Source organism: Caloenas nicobarica, chromosome 5 (assembly GCF_036013445.1).
Source record: "Caloenas nicobarica isolate bCalNic1 chromosome 5, bCalNic1.hap1, whole genome shotgun sequence".
NCBI classification, from domain to species: domain Eukaryota; kingdom Metazoa; phylum Chordata; class Aves; order Columbiformes; family Columbidae; genus Caloenas; species Caloenas nicobarica.
In genome coordinates, this window is record NC_088249.1 from 18,386,018 (window position 1) to 18,406,629 (window position 20,612).

General features: G+C 37.2%; 1 protein-coding gene across 2 annotated transcripts in view; it reads right to left on the reverse strand.

Moving 5' to 3' along the window:
- Positions 1-20,612, reverse strand: part of TTC8 (tetratricopeptide repeat domain 8) — a 42,991-nt gene that overhangs the window by 10,184 nt on the left and 12,195 nt on the right. The window contains exons 3-9 of one of the 2 annotated variants that reach the window (XM_065635531.1): positions 19,897-20,017; positions 17,607-17,670; positions 17,293-17,452; positions 15,035-15,124; positions 11,241-11,285; positions 4,594-4,679; positions 2,962-3,049 (exon numbers count right to left, since the gene is read on the reverse strand). In XM_065635531.1, the coding sequence (XP_065491603.1) occupies positions 2,962-3,049; positions 4,594-4,679; positions 11,241-11,285; positions 15,035-15,124; positions 17,293-17,452; positions 17,607-17,670; positions 19,897-20,017 (654 nt within the window). The remainder of the gene's footprint in view (positions 1-2,961; positions 3,050-4,593; positions 4,680-11,240; positions 11,286-15,034; positions 15,125-17,292; positions 17,453-17,606; positions 17,671-19,896; positions 20,018-20,612) is intronic. The other variant, XM_065635532.1, reaches the window with a different exon arrangement.

Below are 20,612 nucleotides of genomic sequence, written 5' to 3' on the forward strand. Positions count from 1 at the left end.
CAAAAAAAAAAAAAAAAATAGGCAATTTTTCCAGTCATTTTCCTAATGTCACTTGCATTTCCTGTATTAAGCCAGAAAACAAATTCCATCTTGTAAAAAGCAATAAAAGAGCAATTGGTTCGGGTTTTTTGGGGGGCGTGGTACTTCATAGACTAGGACTGCACTAATGACACCACCAAGGAACATGCTTTAAATCAACAGTTTATTCCTAATGCACTCTATCTGGGAATATGTCTGTATCTAAAACAGACTTCAAGTAATTTGTTATAGGTTTTCGTTGGTAAACCATGCAGCAGTTTCTGGTAAATTTTATGTCTGCATTAAATTTTAAACTTTAAAAAATAGTCTCTGTTGTGATTGTCATCCTCCTTATTTTCTTCAAGTAACAGTTTTCTACAACTGAATTACTCTAAAGGGTTTCAGTGGAAAGTACACAGATGAAAGAGAATACGCGATAGCTGGTTATAACTTCTTAATTAAGAAGAACCTTGGCTGGTTGTTTTATTTCTAAGTATCACCTATGTTAGTGACTTACACAATTTGTCTTAAATATGGGTAGTAAACCAGTGCACACTGCCGTACCAAAAATAATTTCATATTTTATTTGTTTGAACTTAGAGAAAATTTTAATTTGCTGTTTTTCTGTTTTGTTTGCTTGCTTGTTTTTTGACCTGATCTAGCTATGAAGCACAGATATCTTCATATTCTTAGGGTAAAAACTGCAAAATATGGAGGACAGGAAACTTCCCTAGATCTGCTGCCTTTTTATCTGTTTATGAAGTATGTTTTCTGAGCATTATAACTCAAGTCTGCTCTATTGCTTCATCTGGAGGTTCACTCCAAGGATGAACTCGCCACAGATCCTCTGTGCAAATATTAGGCTAAGGCAACACAGCCACAGTACTAAACCACGTAATTCCCACATCCAGCAGCACATCATGCTGTCCAATGTCTCTGCAGATGGCAGAGCTGCTGCCCAGATGAGTGCCAAAAGAAATGAAAAGACAGATGGGACAACGTCCACCTACTTGCAGCTGCTTTAGGGAGATCTGCTCTTTAAGAGTATTACAGCTATAGCCATTATGTTTTAGATGCTAACCACAGAATGACTCCGTTTTCTTTTTGGTATCTCTTATCTCTGGTATAAATATCCTATTTCCAGCTCTTCTGGGTCTTGAAATACTGTGTAACTTCTCAGCAGCTACGATGTCTTTAAAGACTCTTTATGTTTTCAGTTTTCTTTTGGTCTTTTATCTTTACATAAACTACATTTCAAAGGAGAGTTAACTTTCAGGAAAATATTTTTGTAAAAAAGTATAGCTGTTGTAATAATGAATATAAACAGAAAAGTAATTGGTACTGTAGTAGCGGTCTGTTGGCACAGAACTTGATGCAATCCTATTATTTTTTTAATGGCTGCTTACCTCAAGCCTTATTTTTTCAGTACTGTCAGGTTGAGCTATATCTCAGCACCCTACTCTATTGCCTGTACACACACAGTCACTAAATCATGTTGCGCGATGCTTTATACTTGAGCGAGCTGGTCTATGGAGTGGGAAGTGGAAGTTCAAATGCAGCTCCCACTTGAGGTAGTAATGATGCGGGGGGATGCACATCTCCCGTAACAAATCACTGTTTGTTAATCCAGTTACTCTGCCAACTTAACTCTGTGTAGCTCATGTGTTTTGCAGAATGACTCCTGGTAGTGACAGAAATCTAAAACTGCTAAGCTCAGTTGAGTAAACTAACTCCAACTCCACAAGTCTGATGAGGAGTAGCTGAGGGAACTGGGGATGTTTAGCCTGGAGAAAAGGAGGCTGAGGGGAGACATTGCTGTCTACAACTACCTGAAAGGAGGTTGCAGCATGGAGGGGGTTGGTCTCTTCTCCCAAGTAGCAAGAGATAGGACAAGAGGAAATGGCCTCAAGTTGCACCGGGGGAAGTTTAGATTGGATGTTAGGACAAAATTCTTCATGGAAAGGGTTGTCAGGCATTGGAACAGGCTGCCCAGGGAAGTGGTGGAGTCACCATCCCTGGAGGTGTTTAAAAGGTGTTCAGACAAGGTTCTTAGGGACGTGGTTTAGTGCTAGTTAGGTTAGGTTATGGTTGGACTCGATCCTGAGGGTCTCTTCCAACTGAAGTGATTCTATGATTCCAACTGCTATAGTGAAGACAAGTCTCCAGATAGCAATGACGATAATTTAAATACTAAATGTAAAGGTAAAGCAAGTATCATAATATGAATATCTGAATTATCCACTAGTAGTGATGACTTCTGGATAGGCCTGTGATAGCTGGCTTAAAGGGAGCTGATCAAGAGCAACTGATTGATTTCATCTCTTTCTAGGACAAGAAGAAGAAAAATGCTGTTTTAGTTTCTCACAGGCCAACTCTTCTTGAATGTCTTGGAAAATGTTTAGAACCTGATGCGTACCCTGGTAAACAAGTAATTCTGAGGCTTAGCTGTGCCGCTTTTTCTTTCAAAGCCTTTAATGCCTTTATTTTGACAGAACATTCTCTATTTCAAGGTCTCCAATTGCTTCCTTTAAGCTCACTTTGTTTTGATTTTGCTTGTGAAACCAGGATTTTGAGCTTCACTCTTCACTTACTGATCTATTGCATTAGTTTCCTAGGAGACCATATATAGCTACATTGCTCTTCATACTGGATCTCCAATAACTGTTTAGCTGTATAATCCTCATTGGCCTTTAGAGCAAAGACTACAGTAATGTAGCAGATTTTTTGTGTGTGTGTGTGAAATCTGGAAGCTCTACATCTTTCTGTAAACTACAGACTTCAATTTCAACTGTTGGCATGTATTACCTCAGGTCTATACAGAGACCACACACTATTAAACTTAATGGTGTATCAAGCTCAATACCCAGCTATTCTGGTGTATGAACTTCTCAGGGATAGCCTGGAATTTCACTTCATTCTTAAACAAGCAAACCTATGACTTACTTTCGCCAAATACAAGATTGTGTCAACCATGTCCTGTTGCTTGAGAGCTGACTTAAATTGTTTCTCGGCTTCACGATATAATCCTAACCTAAAGAGACAACAGATAAATATAGAAGGTTTGTTGTGTGTGTTGTTTATTTGCTTTTTAAGCTTATTAAATGATGAAGCAGTGCAGACGAAAGCAAACATGAACTGCCCAAACTCTAAGGTTATATATTTGCATGCAGGTTAACAAAAAACATGCTGTTAAATATATTAAAGTTACAAAGACAACCATTCAAAACTATGAAAAAGGAAAATTCATGAAATCTTAATTTGGCTTCCTCTTGTACACGCAGCCTTTTGCTGCTAACTGAATAATGATGTACTCATTTTCACAGGACTCCTTCCTGCTCCTTGTGCAGAATGGACAGTAGAAAACAAGCAATTAAAGTCATGCCTCAACCTCTACCCACATGACCGAGCATTCATGGAAAATATCATGTTGATACCCTCCACTGTAAACAGACTCTGTTTCATCTCAAAAGCATTTGTTTTGCAGTATTACTGTAGAATATTTTGCAGTAATCTGTAAATGCTATATAGACTATAAGATTAAGAGAACTGCATCATTTCGACAACAGCAAAAAGGTTCACTTTCATCTTGAAAGAGATGAAGGACCTCTAAGCTCAAAAAAAATAAAAATCAGTCTAATCTTCTAAAGAATGTCAAATAAAGGTTAAGGATAGTAAAAAATTTCATTAGTTTGAGCATCTAAAAAGAAGCAATAGTTTCAAAGCAAGATACAACATGGAATTTTAAAGGGCTAACTGCCTTGTGTTATCAGCCTGTTCATACAATAATTGCTTATAGAATTGTAACGACTGCAGATGATGTTTCAGTTTTTTAACAGCCAATACAGTATCCATATGTTTTGCATCCGCGGGACAGACACATTATAAAGAACGAAAGTACTTGTTTGAATTATGGGAAGCAGGGTTGTATCAAGTGGAATTTCACCTGATTTGGTAGAACGAGCTGTTACAATCATGGCTAGATCCTCAGCAATCACTCTAAACTGCTTTCAACAAGCTGTCCTCCCCACTGCTGTCACTCCTTCCTCAGAGCAGCACAGCAGGGGTGTCGCTAAGTAATTTCTATCAGATGCTCGGGTACCGGGTGCCAGTGCCGACGCCTTGGCATCTTTGGAACTCATGCTTCCTGGGCAACGTACTGCTGCCAAGAAGTGTCTAATGTGAATAGTTCATTTTTCATTATTTCATCAATCTGAAGCCCTCATTGACAGTTAATTTCTGAAGCTAATATTGTAATGTTCCTTTTGTGTGGTCTGTTTTAACAATAGTTCTTTGCATTTATTTATCGACTTTTCAAACAATGACTTTGAAACACATTAACAAACGTGAAGACGCAACTGATTCAGTTACTTAAAGGTACTCAGAGTTGATGCCCTTACCTCAAGCAGTAGAACATCACGTCCTTTTATATCAAACAAGATTTAACTGTAAGCGCAGCGCTCTTCAGCTAAACGCTTACTGAACTATTTTTCAGTGTTTGGCATTGCACAGCACACCCAGCAGTTCAGGTCCTGCCCTCGTACTCACTGATCACAGAAGAAGTGAACAACAGCTTACCTGTAGTAACACTTTCCAATTTGGACTTTCCACCACCAGTCCTTGAATTGTGCGTGCTCAGTGGCAAGGGCTGCCAAATCTAGAGCCTTCCAAAACAAACCCATCATCTTAACATTAATACCTTCGATGTTTACACAAAGAAAAAGAACACAAAGTGAAAAACATAAAGATTTTCGTGAAGAGAAACTTTTGAACAAAAAGTCCCGGTAAACTTGAGGTGGGGCCAGTGCTTTATGTTTACTATTTTTATACCTTATTGCATAGAGTAGCTGAAAGGATAATTTGTCCCTATAAGAACACATAATCCAAATAGCTGCTAGTAATTCAGAGAGAAAAAATAAAATTTGATTAGACTCCTGAAGTGCTGTTTCAGAATATATAGAATATTTGTGTAAGCCGACACACTTTTTCTAAGCTTTCCATCCTTGTTCACTAAAAGCTGTTAAAAACAAGTAAAAATATACTAAAATAAAGACAACAGTTCAGCCGTTTTGAAATACTGTAGAAATTGTAATCTCACTGCTAATATCAGGCTGCCTCCGCTTCTGGGAACTCTCAGATGTGTACCATAAGAAATATTTCTTCCTTTTTTAAAAAGTCTGTGATGTAAATAATTGTTTTATGACAGATAGGAAAAACAGATAAATATTCTAAGAAACAGATAGCTGCTGAAGAGAGTAGAAGTCTAAAATCTCTTTTATCTGGTGTATTGGAAATGTAGGTATGCTAATCAATGTGCTACCATCAGCCACCATAGACAGAATCTGTGGCTTTGCAAGTTTTAGCTATAATTTCAACATTTCTGTCAAAACAGATGTGTGTTCTGTACCAAAGCCCACCAAATAAGCAATTATTAGTGTTCCTTTTTTTTAAATTCCATTTTGTCTCAGAACAAATCAAAGCCATGCTACGTTAGTTACTTATACTTTAGGGATATCATAAGAAATAGTCTAAAAAGTCTTAATGCTGTATTTATATAACAAAGAACTGACCTTTTGTTTTGTTTTTGTAAACATTTTGCAGATCACAGACACCAGAAACTAGCTATTACTTAGGAACAATGTGGAAAAGTTCTGTGCACTGGCCACTCAGTAGCAGAAGAACCAATAATTTCCAGGAAAAAAAATAATCTGGATACTTGAAATATTAGAAGGAACCTAATTTAGGGGGTTGATTCCTGTTCTTCCTGCTAGCAAAATGAGGCTGCAAGTAATCAATGGGTATAGCACAGAAAAGCCAGTGGAGCTACAGCAACTTGGACAAGTTGCTTTCTTTTGGCTCTGTGAGAAAGAATAATTTGTTTTCTATAGCAATTCAGGCTAAGAAGTTGAGTTGATGGTGTCCTTGAAGAGAAAGAGACAGCTGTCATTCCCTGCCCCTGTGACAGGAGACAGAAAACTGAGGAACACTCACAACTCTGAAGCCACTAGTTCTTCAGTTTGGTGGAATCCTGGAAGACCTTGCGTGGCAGCTCTTACCTCAGTTGCCCTTTGTTTCTTAATGGTTTTGCAAATTGCATGCCAGGGCCTCTGGACCCTACAGCTATAACAGGGAAGAAGCTTGCTTCAAGACAGAAACTATAAGTTTCCCTTCCAGGCAAATTCTTTCATCTGAAGGTATATAAGCAATTTTGTCCCAGCGCTGGGAGAATTTGGGAAAGTAGCTAATGTTGAAACATCGGTTACTTCTGTTGCATTTACAAATATATAAACAACGTGTGTGTCTGTCAAATACCACACCTGCTTCTAATGCAGCATGAGCAGTCACCTAAAATGAGTAAGGATCCTACTGCAAATTATGTGCTTCAAAGAGCTTTCCACAGAGTGCTCTCATGACAAGTATTCAAGGAGAAGGACTGAATTTCAAAAAAAGGATCCCTTCTGTAGCTACACATTCAGCTTTCTTTCGGGTAGCCTAATTAATTCTGATAACTGTTTTATGAAAGGCTAACAATTCTGGCTGCTATTGGGAAATGGGAACTAAGACTGCCTCAGGCTTACACACACATCAGCAGTTTATCTCTCGGTGTAGATCCCTAACTGGTACTGGGATCTTATTACTAACATCAGGACGCAAAGCATGACTTCATTTTGAAGTTAGTTTCTGAAATTAAGTCCTGGTTTTATGTTTCCCTATTAAGGAAGTAGGAAAGGACTAGGAAAATCCTGTTTCTGATACTTTACAAGCAATCACAAAAACTTAATCCAAAAATACTACAAATGTTAGCAACATTTCTAAAAAGTGTTTGCCTGAAAAGGCTTTGTGCATATCAATAGCAGCTTTTTGCATGCTAGCAGTTAAATGTCCTGCTGGTATTACAACAAAATCTTTTGACAATGTGGCCTTTGAAATGTTATTAAATTGATTAAAAAAGACTTTTAAAAGTCAAAGCCTTGACCTTGACATGTTAATACCAACTGCTACCATATTTCATTTTCAGTTTTTTTAATTGCACAGTTTAGGTACAAATCAATGCTCAATTTGCACAGCATATTAATTTTAAACCAATCTATAATAGCAGTAGTAATTGTCACACCTGTCTGTGCACTCCTGAATGTTGGTGCAGTTGTATAAATAACCAGAAGGGAAAAATCACACAGATTGTGGACTGGCAGACACTGGCATGTGCTCTTAAGGATTTCTGCTTCTAATGTACCTATCAGAAAAAATTGGCACTGATTGTCCCCAAAGTTGTAATAAACTTATATCCTAAAGTCATTAGCTGGAAATACCGGTCAGGTGAAATTGTTACCCTATAGAGCACTTAGCATAGTTACTCATGTATGCAGGAGTCCATTTCAAGAAGACGTAAGCCCTGGGCAGCCTTTCAAAACAAATTTATTTTACTCTCGGTTCTCTTACTTGTGCAAATAAAAATACTAAAACCCTCTAACACTTAGTGGGTTTTCTGTCGGAAAAAAAAAAAAAGTTTTTCTTAAAGAGTGAATCAGAGCTGGTTTTAAATGAAAAAGAATGTAGATTCTTTAACTGCAACTGTATTTAGCATGATTCTGAGATTCAATTTTTTACCATTACTTTCCTTAGGTAAACTGTATTGTAACTAAGACTTCCAAATTGTCTACCAGCTCTAACTCAGTACAAAACAGCTTCTAGGATTGTGGTAATTTACTGTTATATTGCAAAATTAAATTGGTAAATGTACATTTGTTTGAAACTTTGTAATTTCATACACAGTATTGCACGCACTGAGAAATTAGATAGTTGGAAATGGCAGCAAGCTTCTACTGCTTCTTTCACATGCTGTTGAATGGCAGTAATTCTCCCAGCAACAGCTATTGACTAAAGACTTATTTGTAAACAAATCAACACAGGATAGTCTATAAGACAGCTGAGTAAATGACATTAGCCATAGCCAATTTAGCACAATTTATTTTGGTGAGTATCTTCCAGATTTCTATAGTTTGCAAATCTAACATAATTCCGCTACAAATAGATTTTAATCAGAGTATCTAAACTTCAGAGTGTTAGGAAGAACTAAGGAAATATCAGAGGTCATGACGTCTGGCCCCAAGTATATATTGTACGTTCATTGCTCTTCCTCAGGACCAGGGGTATGGTCATCGTTACCCACCTGTGAATAATGGCAGAATATGATGTCACAGTCTACTGCTGAAAAAAGTAGTTGCTGAACTATTTCTGGACAAGTCTTTTAAGCTGCTCTGCTCTTACAGCATTTAGTACATAAAACATCTTTTAGAAATAGCTCAAGGGGTACAGCAAGTCAGTCATTAAGTATATGTGTTCAAAAGGAAATAAGTCAAGAACAATAATGGATAGGGTAATAGTAATTTCTTCAGAGGAGTGTTTAATTTTTCATTAAGTAAGATAAAAGACTTTTGAATACATTTTCAAGTGCTGAAAAACCTCCGTGCTTCCCCCTTCTTGCATCCCCACATTTCTGATAATTGATAGACTGCAGATGTATTTACTTTTAATTCAAACCGAGTTCCTGGCATTATTTGTCCAGTTGAACGTACACTGATTAATGATACTTCTCAACCAAAATTGATGAGGCTCTTTTTTTTTTTTTTTTTCCCCGAGGTACTGGCTGAATACTAAACAGAAGATAAATAATAAAACTGCCTTTGCTTCTTAAATAATAATGCAGTTGACAACAGTACAGACTGTTCCAGATCAGCACAGTGACAAACGAAGGATATAGTCACTAGTTCTTCTGTGTTTTATTTGCAAAATGGCAGGAACTTTCCACTTCTACCCATGCAGAAAGCTCACAAGTAGAGGCTTTTCAGTCTATACAGTCACAAACTTAACATTTTTTAAGAATGTGCAACATCACACAGTAGCAGGTAATAGAAAAATGCAAGAGGTGTCAGTGGATGTTTTAATGGGTGATTAAGCAAGATCCAGCTGAACTTTTGAAACGTTAACCTAAGTGCTGTTTCTCTGCTGAATCCTAAGTGACCAAGTTCTTTTCATGGAGAAGTAGTGAAAATCCATTGACAGAAGAGATGAATAAACAGTGATGTAGCCAAGTTTAAGCAGAAGTTAAAGTATTTCCTTTTTTGTTTAAGAAAAATTAAAGCAGACGAAGTTCAAAAGGAAGGCAGGGCAGTGTGGAGAGTAGAATTATATTGAAAAGAGGAATGAAAACAAACAGGAGAAAGCAAACTTAACAGTTTAAAAGAAAAAGCTCCTCAGAGATACACATTACATTATAAAGGCACCTCATACCATGAAGTGTGACACAATTTTTTTTCCTACAAGATGTTACCATTAACCAAACATGTTGTTCTCCCTCTCATTACACAATAAACAGCGGTGACTAAGCTGACACTTTTGCTGACAGATATTTACTCAAATGGCTAGGGTGCATAAAAAAACATAGGCAAAATTTTTCCTGCAAGACAGTGATTCAGGATTCTCAGCAAGGATTTAAAAATGCAGGGTGTTTCAAAAAGATGGACCCAATTTGAAATGACTATATCTCTGCAACCACAAAGAGCCCATGAATGAAATTCTCACAGTCCATACAGTTGGTGGAGGGGACATAAACGATTTATAAAAAGGTCACTAAAACTTGATAACTCATTAAATAGTTTGTAAATTTTTGTTTAAGTATAACATGTTGGGTCTATCCATGTAGAAACATCTTACAATTTTTTTCTGGAGTGCTTGGAAAATTCCTCGCAGTATATGAAATTATCTCTAGGCTAGAGATCCTGCATGTCCTTAAAGTGTAGGTCACAGGCATGTGTGGCATCTTATCAAGTGACCCTTTTATTCTTAGTGAACTGAGCTCTCAGTAACGAACAACATAAATTTTAACTAACAGTGGCATAAAAATGAGGCACTTTCTTCTTATTCAGTATCAGAATATGTAAATGCTAATTGCTATTTCTCTCTGACATTTCTGACACTTGCACTTACTGTTTCAACCATGTTTTGGATTAAGAGCGCATGGCAATTCAATCCTCTTAAAAGGACGCTATGCAATAAATTGACAGTGTACAACTATAATCATTTGATACCAGATTAAAAAGCTTTACATAGCAGTACATTTGGAAATGGTTCTGACCTATGTGAACAACATTTTTTTTGTTATTAATTAACTGCAGAGTTTAACTTCAGATCCAACCACACACCAGTTAGTAGTATTGCAAAAAATTCAATAGCTGTTCAGTCAGCTATGCATTATCGACACAGGCAGTTCTTTCAAACAAACTTCAAGCAGAAATTGTTATTCCATTTCAACTGGGTGCATATATCTAACATAGTAAAGAAATAGTTTGACACTTTATTCATCGAAGAAATAAACTGTTTTCATAGGTGAACTGCCAAAAAAGTTCTGCAACCTTTATCTATTTCTGAAAGTTTAAACAATATGTAACCAAAAGGATCTTACACATTCAGTACAGCAACATAGGAAGAACCACAGAAGACAAATTTTGGATAGGGCAAGAGGGAAACTATTTAATTAGGAAAACCTTTGGAGAATAAATGTTATAGACAATTGTATGAACAATATAATTTTTCTCTTGAGGCCACAAAACACCTCAGCACTATGGAACTAAATTTCTAGAAGTGTCCAAAATCCTATTGATATTTTATTTTTCTGCAGTTTCTCCAAATATTTTTCCCTTCTATTCAACCAAATGCATAAACAATCATCTCAGTAGTTTAAAATGTCAAATGGTGTTCAATTCAATCACTAACTATTCTGTCAGATATTTCCACCTTCTTCTGTTAACAGACAGTTTTCCGTAACTTATTGCTTACTCTCAAGCCTCGGGAACTCTGAATTCCCAGGCAGTTTGGCTCCCTGACATGTAGTTTCAGCTACTGCTCAGGCTCCAGTAAATTCTGTTAACATGAAATCATTGGATACATGGACCTTACCATATTGATAGATGATGGACCTAGTTTTTTAAGCATTAGATTGTTTTGCTTCTCAAAAAAGAGAGCAATCCCTGTCTTGGTATTTGCAAATCATCATCCCTGATTATCACCCATGTAAGGAGGGATTTCTCTTTCAAATAACTTTTATTGCTTCACTTCTGTACTCAGATGTGATGTACTACCTGGATCCTTAGTTTAGCAGAATACTGACAGAAATAACTGAATGATACTTGACAAAAAATGGAAAATAGAACATATGAATTACTCACATTTTTTATGTCATTTTCATGGTGAAAAATATATTCAAACAATGCCTGCCAGGAGAATATTTAGAACATTGTCATATTTGAAGATAAAAACCAAAAATAATATTTTAGAGGAACACGGAATTTTGATTATGTTAGGCAGATATTACATGTGAACGCAATCACATTTACACATCACAATTGCTGACATTTACATTTAATTAAGACTTGAATAGACAAATACTATAGATGTGCTACATGGTCACTATAGAAAAGCATTTTAATTCTTAATTTCTTGCAAAAGATTAGCGGAATTGTCTCTTATCTTTGGTCTTTAAAGTCACTTAAAAAAAAAGGCAGCTATAATTTCAAAGTGAATACAGATTTGAAAACCTGGTACCATTTTCAAGACTTTTTAACAGGAAAATCAATAAGTGATCTAGCAAAGACTTTGCAATATATAGTTAGGTACTTAAGCAGTCCAAAATCTACTTAAATTAAACATGGGTTTATTAAGAATGAAGTTGAGAAAATTTTGCCTTAGGTAAAAAAAATTCTAAACTCTACAGAATTTTGCGATCTGTAAAGAAAAAACAACTCCTTTTTGTTTGTAAATGATAAATGCTAACGACATTTCACTTCTGAAACTCAAACACACCAAAGTTTAAAGAAGCTACATGCATCAGCTCTGCTGTGAGAACTGCTCAGAAGCCCACAATTCCATGGCAATGTAACTGTATCTTTGTTTCCTCCTATATAAAGCTAAAGGAGGTCGTACTACCTTGTAGCTGTTCTGCAGTATAACATAGAAGAGTAGATAACAGGTAATTGGGGGACGGGGGGGCAGGGAGGGAGGGTGCATTTTAAGTAAATAAAGTGATGTTTAAAGATACCAGATAACTAAAGGGAGGCTGGAAGGCTCCATTCCCAGATATGTAGTATGGGTGCAAGTAACACAAGGTTCAATTGAGTTGGACCTTCATCCTTTTCTGCACTCAAATCCCAGGTTTTAATTGCTTCAAAAGAACAGAACATTTTTCTAAATTCTCATTATTCATTATAGAAAACTCAAAGAAAATATTGCCCCATGAGGAAAGAAATAAAGAACAAGACAGCAGTCTTCTAAGGGCTTCCATGACTCTTCTGCCAGCTTTTCTTAAGACAAAATTCTTAGAAGACTTAACTTAAGGAAACTAGAGAATTACTAATGAATTGTCATGTCTGGTGAGGAAAGTAAACCACAACCTAGTTTTCTTCTACTTTTGGTCACAAAAGATTCTGAACAGATGATTAAAAGATATTAAAGGATTATAAATAAAACACATTTATAGGGAGATTAGAATAGGTGGATAACAAAAGAATAGAAAATAAAGAAGTAGCAGAACATTTCCTCCTTTAGTTCAATAACAGGGAAGCGTTCAGTAAAAGTGAATAAATCTAAAGTGATAAAAAAAGATATTTTCTTGCATGGCTGCCATGAGGAATTTACTGCTGTTATCTATAGGCCCCGACCTTCAAAAGGATTTAAATGACTGAACATCCACTTGGATAAAAATATCCAGAGTTATCTTAATAACTCTATTAAAAATCCACAAGCTAAAAAAGATAAAACTTCCTCTTTCGTGCCATAAGCCAGTTGTGAGCTGAGATTTCCCAGAGGCTCTCTCTGGCGACAGGTGTCACCTCGTGTCTGCTCTGGGCTTCCCTGCGCTAGTCCCTAATGTGGCTGATGGGAGTCAGAAAGAAGCCACATTCCTGTACACTTCAAAACATCAGAAGACCTAGTCATGCAATGAGAAGACAGATAATCTAACTTAAAAAAAGATGCAATGAGTATACTTTGCAAACACATAAGGAAGAAATACGTATGAGGAGTATACACCAACATGAATACACAGGCTAATTATGTGAATTTAATAGTTGCAAGATTTATCATCCTTTTGCACCTGGGAGAGGTGACAGCTCAAAGAGTTTTAAAAGTTTAATCAATGATTCTTAACACAGAGTGCTGTCTGCAGTCTCACCTCCTGCTTTGGCTTTAGCTTTACTGACATTTATTTGAAAAAATGTTATAAATCCATGTAGCTCCAAATTTATACTTAGATTTTACATTCCGCATGAAATGTTAAAGTCATAATGTATTAGCTTCATAATACTGACACACACACTTGCTGTTTATGGATGTTTCTGTGACTGTAGCTTTACATTTTTTGGCTTAAGCCTCTTTTCCTACAAAACTCAAGGAAGACAGAGGTACCCCATTGTCCCAGAAAATACTAATTAAAACCCAAAATTGTCAAAAATTTTTATGTTTCTCATTCCTGGGAGTTGTTGCCGAGAATAAATATTTCATCCGAAAGCAAACCTACCTACTTAAATAGTATATAGAGTTACCAAACACAATTAAAAGCTAGCTGTCTTCAAGCAGAAGAACTAAGCCCAGTTTCTAATGGATGTATCTTGTGTTTCTTAATCCTTCCCAGGTTTCTTACATTCTCCCTATTTTACAAACTGTGATGGATTTAAAATAAACTGTGCTGGCTGATTGCTGGCAAGGACATAATTGGACAAAAGGCCTGCAGTTTTTTCAGAACTGATAAAGAACTGACTCGTAACTGCCATCAGATCATAGTCTGGAAATCTTTCAATATCTTGCCAGACTAGAACTTACCATATTTGATATCTAATCTAGTTTGATATCTAAGTCTAGTTTGGTTAAGAGGCCAGGAGACAGAGATGTAAGGAGCGGGTGAAGAACACCGCACAATCACACAAAATTTATTTCCTCTGAAAACCACATTGAAAAGCCATGACCTACATCAGTCTAGATATCAGGTTTTAAAAAGCAAAGGAATTTGCTAGTTGTTTATGAAAAATTATTAACTAAAGTTTTGCACTGAAGGAGCTAATTTCCACCAGCAGATTATTAGGTACTGCTGGTCTTCTAACATTGTTCATCAGTACATTTCCCAAAATAGAATGACTGTGTATGGGTTCTTTCAACTCTAGGATGCTAACCAAACATAGCTCCAGAGAGCGTGTCTGACAGTCATTTAATAGCTTGTGCAAAATGAGTTGCTGGTGTCAGCCCAACAGCTGTTTTTTGTCAAGAAAGTGTGCACAGAAGACATCTTCACCTATACAGTTAACTGGTCGTGTTGGGGAAAGATTCAACTGAAATGCCACAGAGTGATAAATCATTACACAACTTTTAGGTCCCTTCCAGTCAGAGATGAAACCTGTAAGTTGGGCAGATAACATGGATAAACCTGTTCTATTGAGAGATTGACAGCCATTGAAAGTGAGACTATCATAAGAAAATGAAGAAGAATTCTGAACAAAACGATAAAATCTTTTTATCTAAAAAATGTTAACTCACGCCATAAAAATCTAAGGGAAAAGTCCAAACCATTTGACCATTTTTTGTCCAGAATTGCCACCTATTTGTATACAGAACCACATTTTCAGACACTATGGAGGGTACTGCTGTTTTTGTTTTCTTCCTGGCTTTATTTTAATTGCCCTTTGTCACTTTTAAGTGCACAGTTCAAAGTTATTTACCAATGGAATATTTTATTCTACATAAATGTTTTTTCCTGGATTATACTCTCAACATAAACTCCTCAGACATATTTTCAATTTCAAGTCTAGTAACCACTGTCAAAAAATAAGCAACATACTATTTTTTCTGAACTTTACATCTGTTATACAACAGAGTTCATAATTGTTTGTATCTTCAATCCCATGTACAGTTACATTAGAGTGATGCCAGAAAATAAGAAAAAGATATCACAACATTAACCAAAATAGTTACATACCTTTGCCAGTTTGGGTTTTTGAGCATATTTTGCTAAGTTCAGTCGAGACAGATTTATGAAAGGGCCATCTGGATTTGTTAGCATTGAAGCCTGAAGGGGAGAAAGACATTTTTAAGTGGGAAGATCCCCTACACTTTTCCTGAAAATTTTCAAACTATTAGTAGTATACAAAAAAACCCCACAAAAAACAAAACAAGAACAAAAAATTTAAACACCCCAACAAAGCATTTGTAGATGCATTGCTCTACTGTGCAGTACTGTGGTGGATGCACTTGACCCCCATCCCCAGCCAAACCAGCAGCAGTTTGGTCCAGGCTCCAGAGGAGGGAAGGGCCTGAGCCGCAGCCAGGCCAAGAACTCCTTCCAGGAGACCCACAGGGAAGCAGAACGGCAACTGAACGCCGGTAACTTGTGGGTGAAGGGAGTCTCGTGCATACTTTTCCTACTGTATGTGACTTGACTACGAGTCAACCACTTTATTCTATAAATACGATAGCCTGGATGAACCTACTTTGAGCTCTCCCTGCTAAGTAAGTGAGCTGTATGGCAATGGTTTTACTATTCACAGGTCAGTGGATGAGCCCAATTTAAGTCTAATATTAATCATGTAGCTTAAGTAGATGCACACTAAATGTAATGAATGTAAGAGATGTAAGGTTGTATGATTTTCAATATACACTTTGCTTCATGTTACTTGGTAAGCTAGATTTGCTAAAATTTTAAGCTGTAAAGTTCTGTTCATATCTACCAAAAGCAACTACAAACTACACTGGACACTTATAAGATAAGATCGGTTTTGCACTTCGCTGAGAAGAAAGGATTTATTCAGACAAAACAGCATCTGCAAGACTATGGATCATAAACAATGTCTACAGCTGAACAAAACAAAGGCCCACATGGAATCAGCGAAAAAGATCCAAGGAGAAGCAAGAAGATCCCAAAGTGAAATATTGCTGTTGGACTGAATCATGGTATGAATGGTCTGTAAAGATACAAAAGTTTGTAGTTTTCTATGCTTGGGCAGACCTCTGCACAGGTACCCAGCTCAAGCCAGCCCTCCTGCTATTCTACTCAATTTTTTTTTTTTCCCCTAAGAATTTTGCCTCCTGAAAGTCTGCTCTGTGTACAGTTATCAGGCCTCATCTGAAAGTTTGCCTCTGGAGTTCTAAAATACAGATTCCGGAGCAAACGGTTATCAGGGAGAGAAGAATCCTGAAAGTTCGCACCATGATGGATACAGGCCTCGCCTGAAAGTTTTTCTCCAGAGCTTCAAGACACAGACTCCAGAATGAACGGTTATCAAGGAGGGAAGCCACCTGCAAGTTTGCTTCATGAACGGGTATGGGCACCTGGAGAGAAGCTAAGCAGCATTCAGCTTGGCATATTTCCCCTATGCAGTAAACAACAGAGTGAACCCACCACCGAACTCCTTTAAGTCACACTTCTCTTTAAGAAATCTAAACATCGTTCTGCAGTAAGCAAAACCCTAAGTTACTCCCCCGCAACAAGTACAAACTCTTCTTCCTGCATTTCATCTTTTCTGAATTTCTCCTGCTGCCATGCAGACCCTGAAAGAGGCTGCATTAACTACCTTCTGGAACTACCTTTTTCTTCCCTCTCTCCACTATTTCCATAATGTGCCTAAGCGCGTAGCTTGGATGAACGGTTAGATGGACTGAAGTTATTTGGGAAACCTAACAAAAAACTCTCCAAGAAAGATTTAGGAAGATCAGTTCCTCCCTGTGATAGTAAGAAGATATCACATTTTGCCATTAATGTGATAACATATTCATGTTGGTTGCAGTTTATTAATTTTGCCAAAATAACAGGATAAAACTAGTATAGTCTGTTTTCCTTATCTTCTCAAGTGACAGACATTGAGAGATCAGTTATTGTTTTGTAGTAAACTGAGAAACTTGGAGAAAATTTCTACATACTTCTAGTGAAATCACGTCCTAATCTTTTCATGGCCTTCAGTGAATAAAAATGAGTCTCTCAGAACTTGTGAATTTGCCGTTTATGTGGATTTTCATGAAGCTGTGAATCTTTGTACATTTTTTAATATAAACAGACTACCAAACTAACAAGAAGTAATGTTTTCAAACTCTACTTTGAAAACAATTTAAATGTAGAATTTAAAATGCTCACCTCCCTTAAACTTGAGTTTAGATGCAGCTTTTAAGTCAACTACAGTGCCACTGTACCAGATACCATGACCAAGAAAACCATTATTCTGAGAACAGAGTCAAATAACTTACCGTCCCTAGCCTGCCGTATCTCCCAGAAGCACTAGTAACTGGACGAGCGGTGAGAGCTGTTCGAGGTGTTTTTATAGCCTGTTCCATAGTACTTGGCCGTCCACCTTGCGTGCCAGGTCTTACAAATCCTGTAATAGGTCTTCCTGATTGAGTTACTGGCCTGAAGATGTTAAGCACATTATCCTTATGTTGAGTGGCATTTATTGATAGAGAATTTAAATACTTATATGTAAGGCATTTGATTTTCAGAAGGTAAATTGAGGATTTACTCATTTGTAACTAGCCACATTTTTAAGCAATAAACAATGACATACCGAACAGCTGGGCTGGGGCCTCCACCTTGGCTAGTTCCAGGGAGTTTCAAAGATGTTCCTGGTCCTATAAAATAAGAGCACTTCTCAGTTCACAGGGAGATACTTCACCCTTGTCCAGGGGACTTGAAAAAATGATTGTGTCTTACAATAAACTGGAAATTTCTTTGTTCATACTGAGGAGACTTAGCACTAGACAAAGATGACAAAAATCAAATATTATCTAATAGTGCAAGACTGAGAGCAAAATCATTATTACGATAGTTTAATCTGGAAACTAAGACAAGGGAAGATGCAAAACTGAAATGGAAGTGTAACCGATGCAATAGGATTTGAACTGTTTGGTAAACAAAATACAGATAATACCAGTTGTAATATGTGAGGTATGACTACACATCTTCAAGTTTGTAAGCTATAATTATAGCAAGGGAGGATATTCTGGAAGACTTGCCACAGCAGAAGACCCTGAGTCAAGACCAACTACAGCTAACAAATTTTAACAACAAAAAAAAAGCCCACAGTCACCAAGCACCCATTTTTACTAAATCATGTGTAAAAGTAGAAGTAATCACAGAATCACAGAACAATTGATGTTGGAAGGGATGTCTGGAGGTTGTTTCATCCAATCCCCTGCTCAAGAAGGGTCACCTAAAGCCAGTTGCCTAGGACCCTGTCTAGATGGTTTCTGCATAGCTCTAAGGAGAGAGACTCCACCACCTCCCTGGACAACCCAGGCCAGTGCTCGGTCACCATCACAGTAAAAAAGTGTTTCCTGATGATCAGACGGAACTTCCTGTGTTTCAGTTTGTGCCCATCATCTCTGGTCCCATCACTGGGTACCACTGAAAAGAGACTGGTTTTGTCCTCTGCACCCTCCCTAGTTGTATCTGTGCTTACCTTTTAGATAAAAAGCGTAACTTGAGATACGTAAAGAAAGCAAAATCAAGCTGTAGAAGAAAAAAGTATATTCTATGTGTCAGTGGACTGTGGTCTGTTTTGATGACTACAACTGAAAAAGCATGTGGATAAATTGGAAAGGGTCGAGAAGAGAGTTTCAAGACTCGATTCAAAACTTAAAAGATATACCTCAAACTGAGAAGATTATTTGGCTTACCAAAGACAAGACCACTGGGTGATTTAATGACAGTTTTAACTATTTACTTTGGAAATAAAGACTTAATATCAGGCACAAAAAGTACACAAAGAAGCAACAGCTGGAGCTACAGTTGATAATTCCCACTAATGATGCACCATACACTGATAAAAGCTAGTAAATTTAATGATTTACTAAAGAGGGGGCTCTTTCTCTCTGAAAAGTTCTTATAGTTTATGAAAAACTATAAACTAGCTCAGGTACATCTAGCAGATTTGAAGCACAAACAGCAAAGTCTTATCTCAATTTAGGAGTGCAGGCTACACTATCATAATGATTTTCTTTGGCAATCTGTGACACGCTATCCAGAGAGTAATCTTTTTTCAGTTTAAATATAGTATGAATATATTTTTCCAAACTGTGCTATTTCTCAATAATATTAATCAAATTGTTTTTCTTGGCAGATGGTCACTACCACAGGGGGCGTAAAATCAAATAAAAGCTGAATTATATGATTATGCTGGTTTAAGACAGATAAGTGTAACTGGCACATCTGATACATAAAAATTCCTGTGTGGACTGTATTACAGAAACAAAGCAAAATAGAAATAATGCAAAAAAGTAGTGGAAGACTACTAATTCCTTCTCCCTTAGAAGGGAACTGATGAAGCTGAAGAGAGCTGCATACAAGAAACAATGACGGGGCCAAAGAACTGTCCTGGGAAGGATGAGTGGAAAAAGTAGAGAGAAATGGAAGAGAGAAAATCAGTTCAGAAAATCTTTACGGGAAACGGTACAAAAAGGTGATTTCAGATTTGGCCAGACTGTTGCCTATAGTATAGGCATACGGATGGGATTCACAGTACATTAAGGGCATATATTTTTCCCTAGTTTCCCACAGTGCCTAAATAAGCCAGAAAGGAGTGAAATAAATAAATGCACTGATGGAAAAGAACTAGGAGTACAGAGATGCAGATGAAAAGCTGACAAAACACTGTTTATCTGAACCCCCATCTGACAGACCCAAGCACTCCATGTGCTGTCCCTCAGCACTTCCTCACAACCAGAAACCAATCTAAAACTCCTCTTGTAGCAACAGCTAAAAGCCTCACCTCAGTACGTAATATTTTTTGCAAGCTGAAAATCCTGACCAAAGTAGCTCTTATTGCTTCAATGTATTTAAGTGAAAGTCATGCTTACGTGCGACTTGAGCAATGGCATTTTCATCCAGCATCATCTCTGCGATTCCTTCTTGATCCATATCAATTTCATCCACATACACCATTTCTGTCAAAGCTCGTGTTTTCAGGCTCCAGGCAGCCTGAATAAAGCAAAAAGACAAATATCTTCAAGACACAAAGTAAATAACCTAATCAGCAATTTTGCCTTTTTTTATTATTATTATTCCCTCCACAGTTTTAATAGGTTTGAATAAGGTATTGACTCATACAATTGCGTATATCTGAACATACCTAATATTGCTCTTAAAATCAGAGTTGCCTGACATGCAGGTCACAAGTGCAGGTTCAGGTGTGACCCCAAGTTGCTCAAGAAAGCAGGCTGAGAACACACATATTGTCCTAGACCCAGCAGGCTCATGATGGCAGCATGCTGGCGCTTCCCTGCTGCTCAAACCATCAGTTACCTGATGGAGGTGGAAAGGGGACCAAGACTTTGGGCAACCCTTTTGGAGTAGAACAGCTATAGTCATTGAGTTTGGAGGACAGAATTTCATGTCTCATGAAAAGTTATGACTAACTTAAGTCACAGGCAACTGTGTGAGATCTTGTGCTTTTGAAGAAATCCCCAGCTACCAGCGCCACTCAAAACCCATCACTGACAGACACCTTGCTTAAATTGGGATGTGAGACGAAGGTAAGTAAACCACTGTAATTCAAAGTAATGCCCCTCCCAGG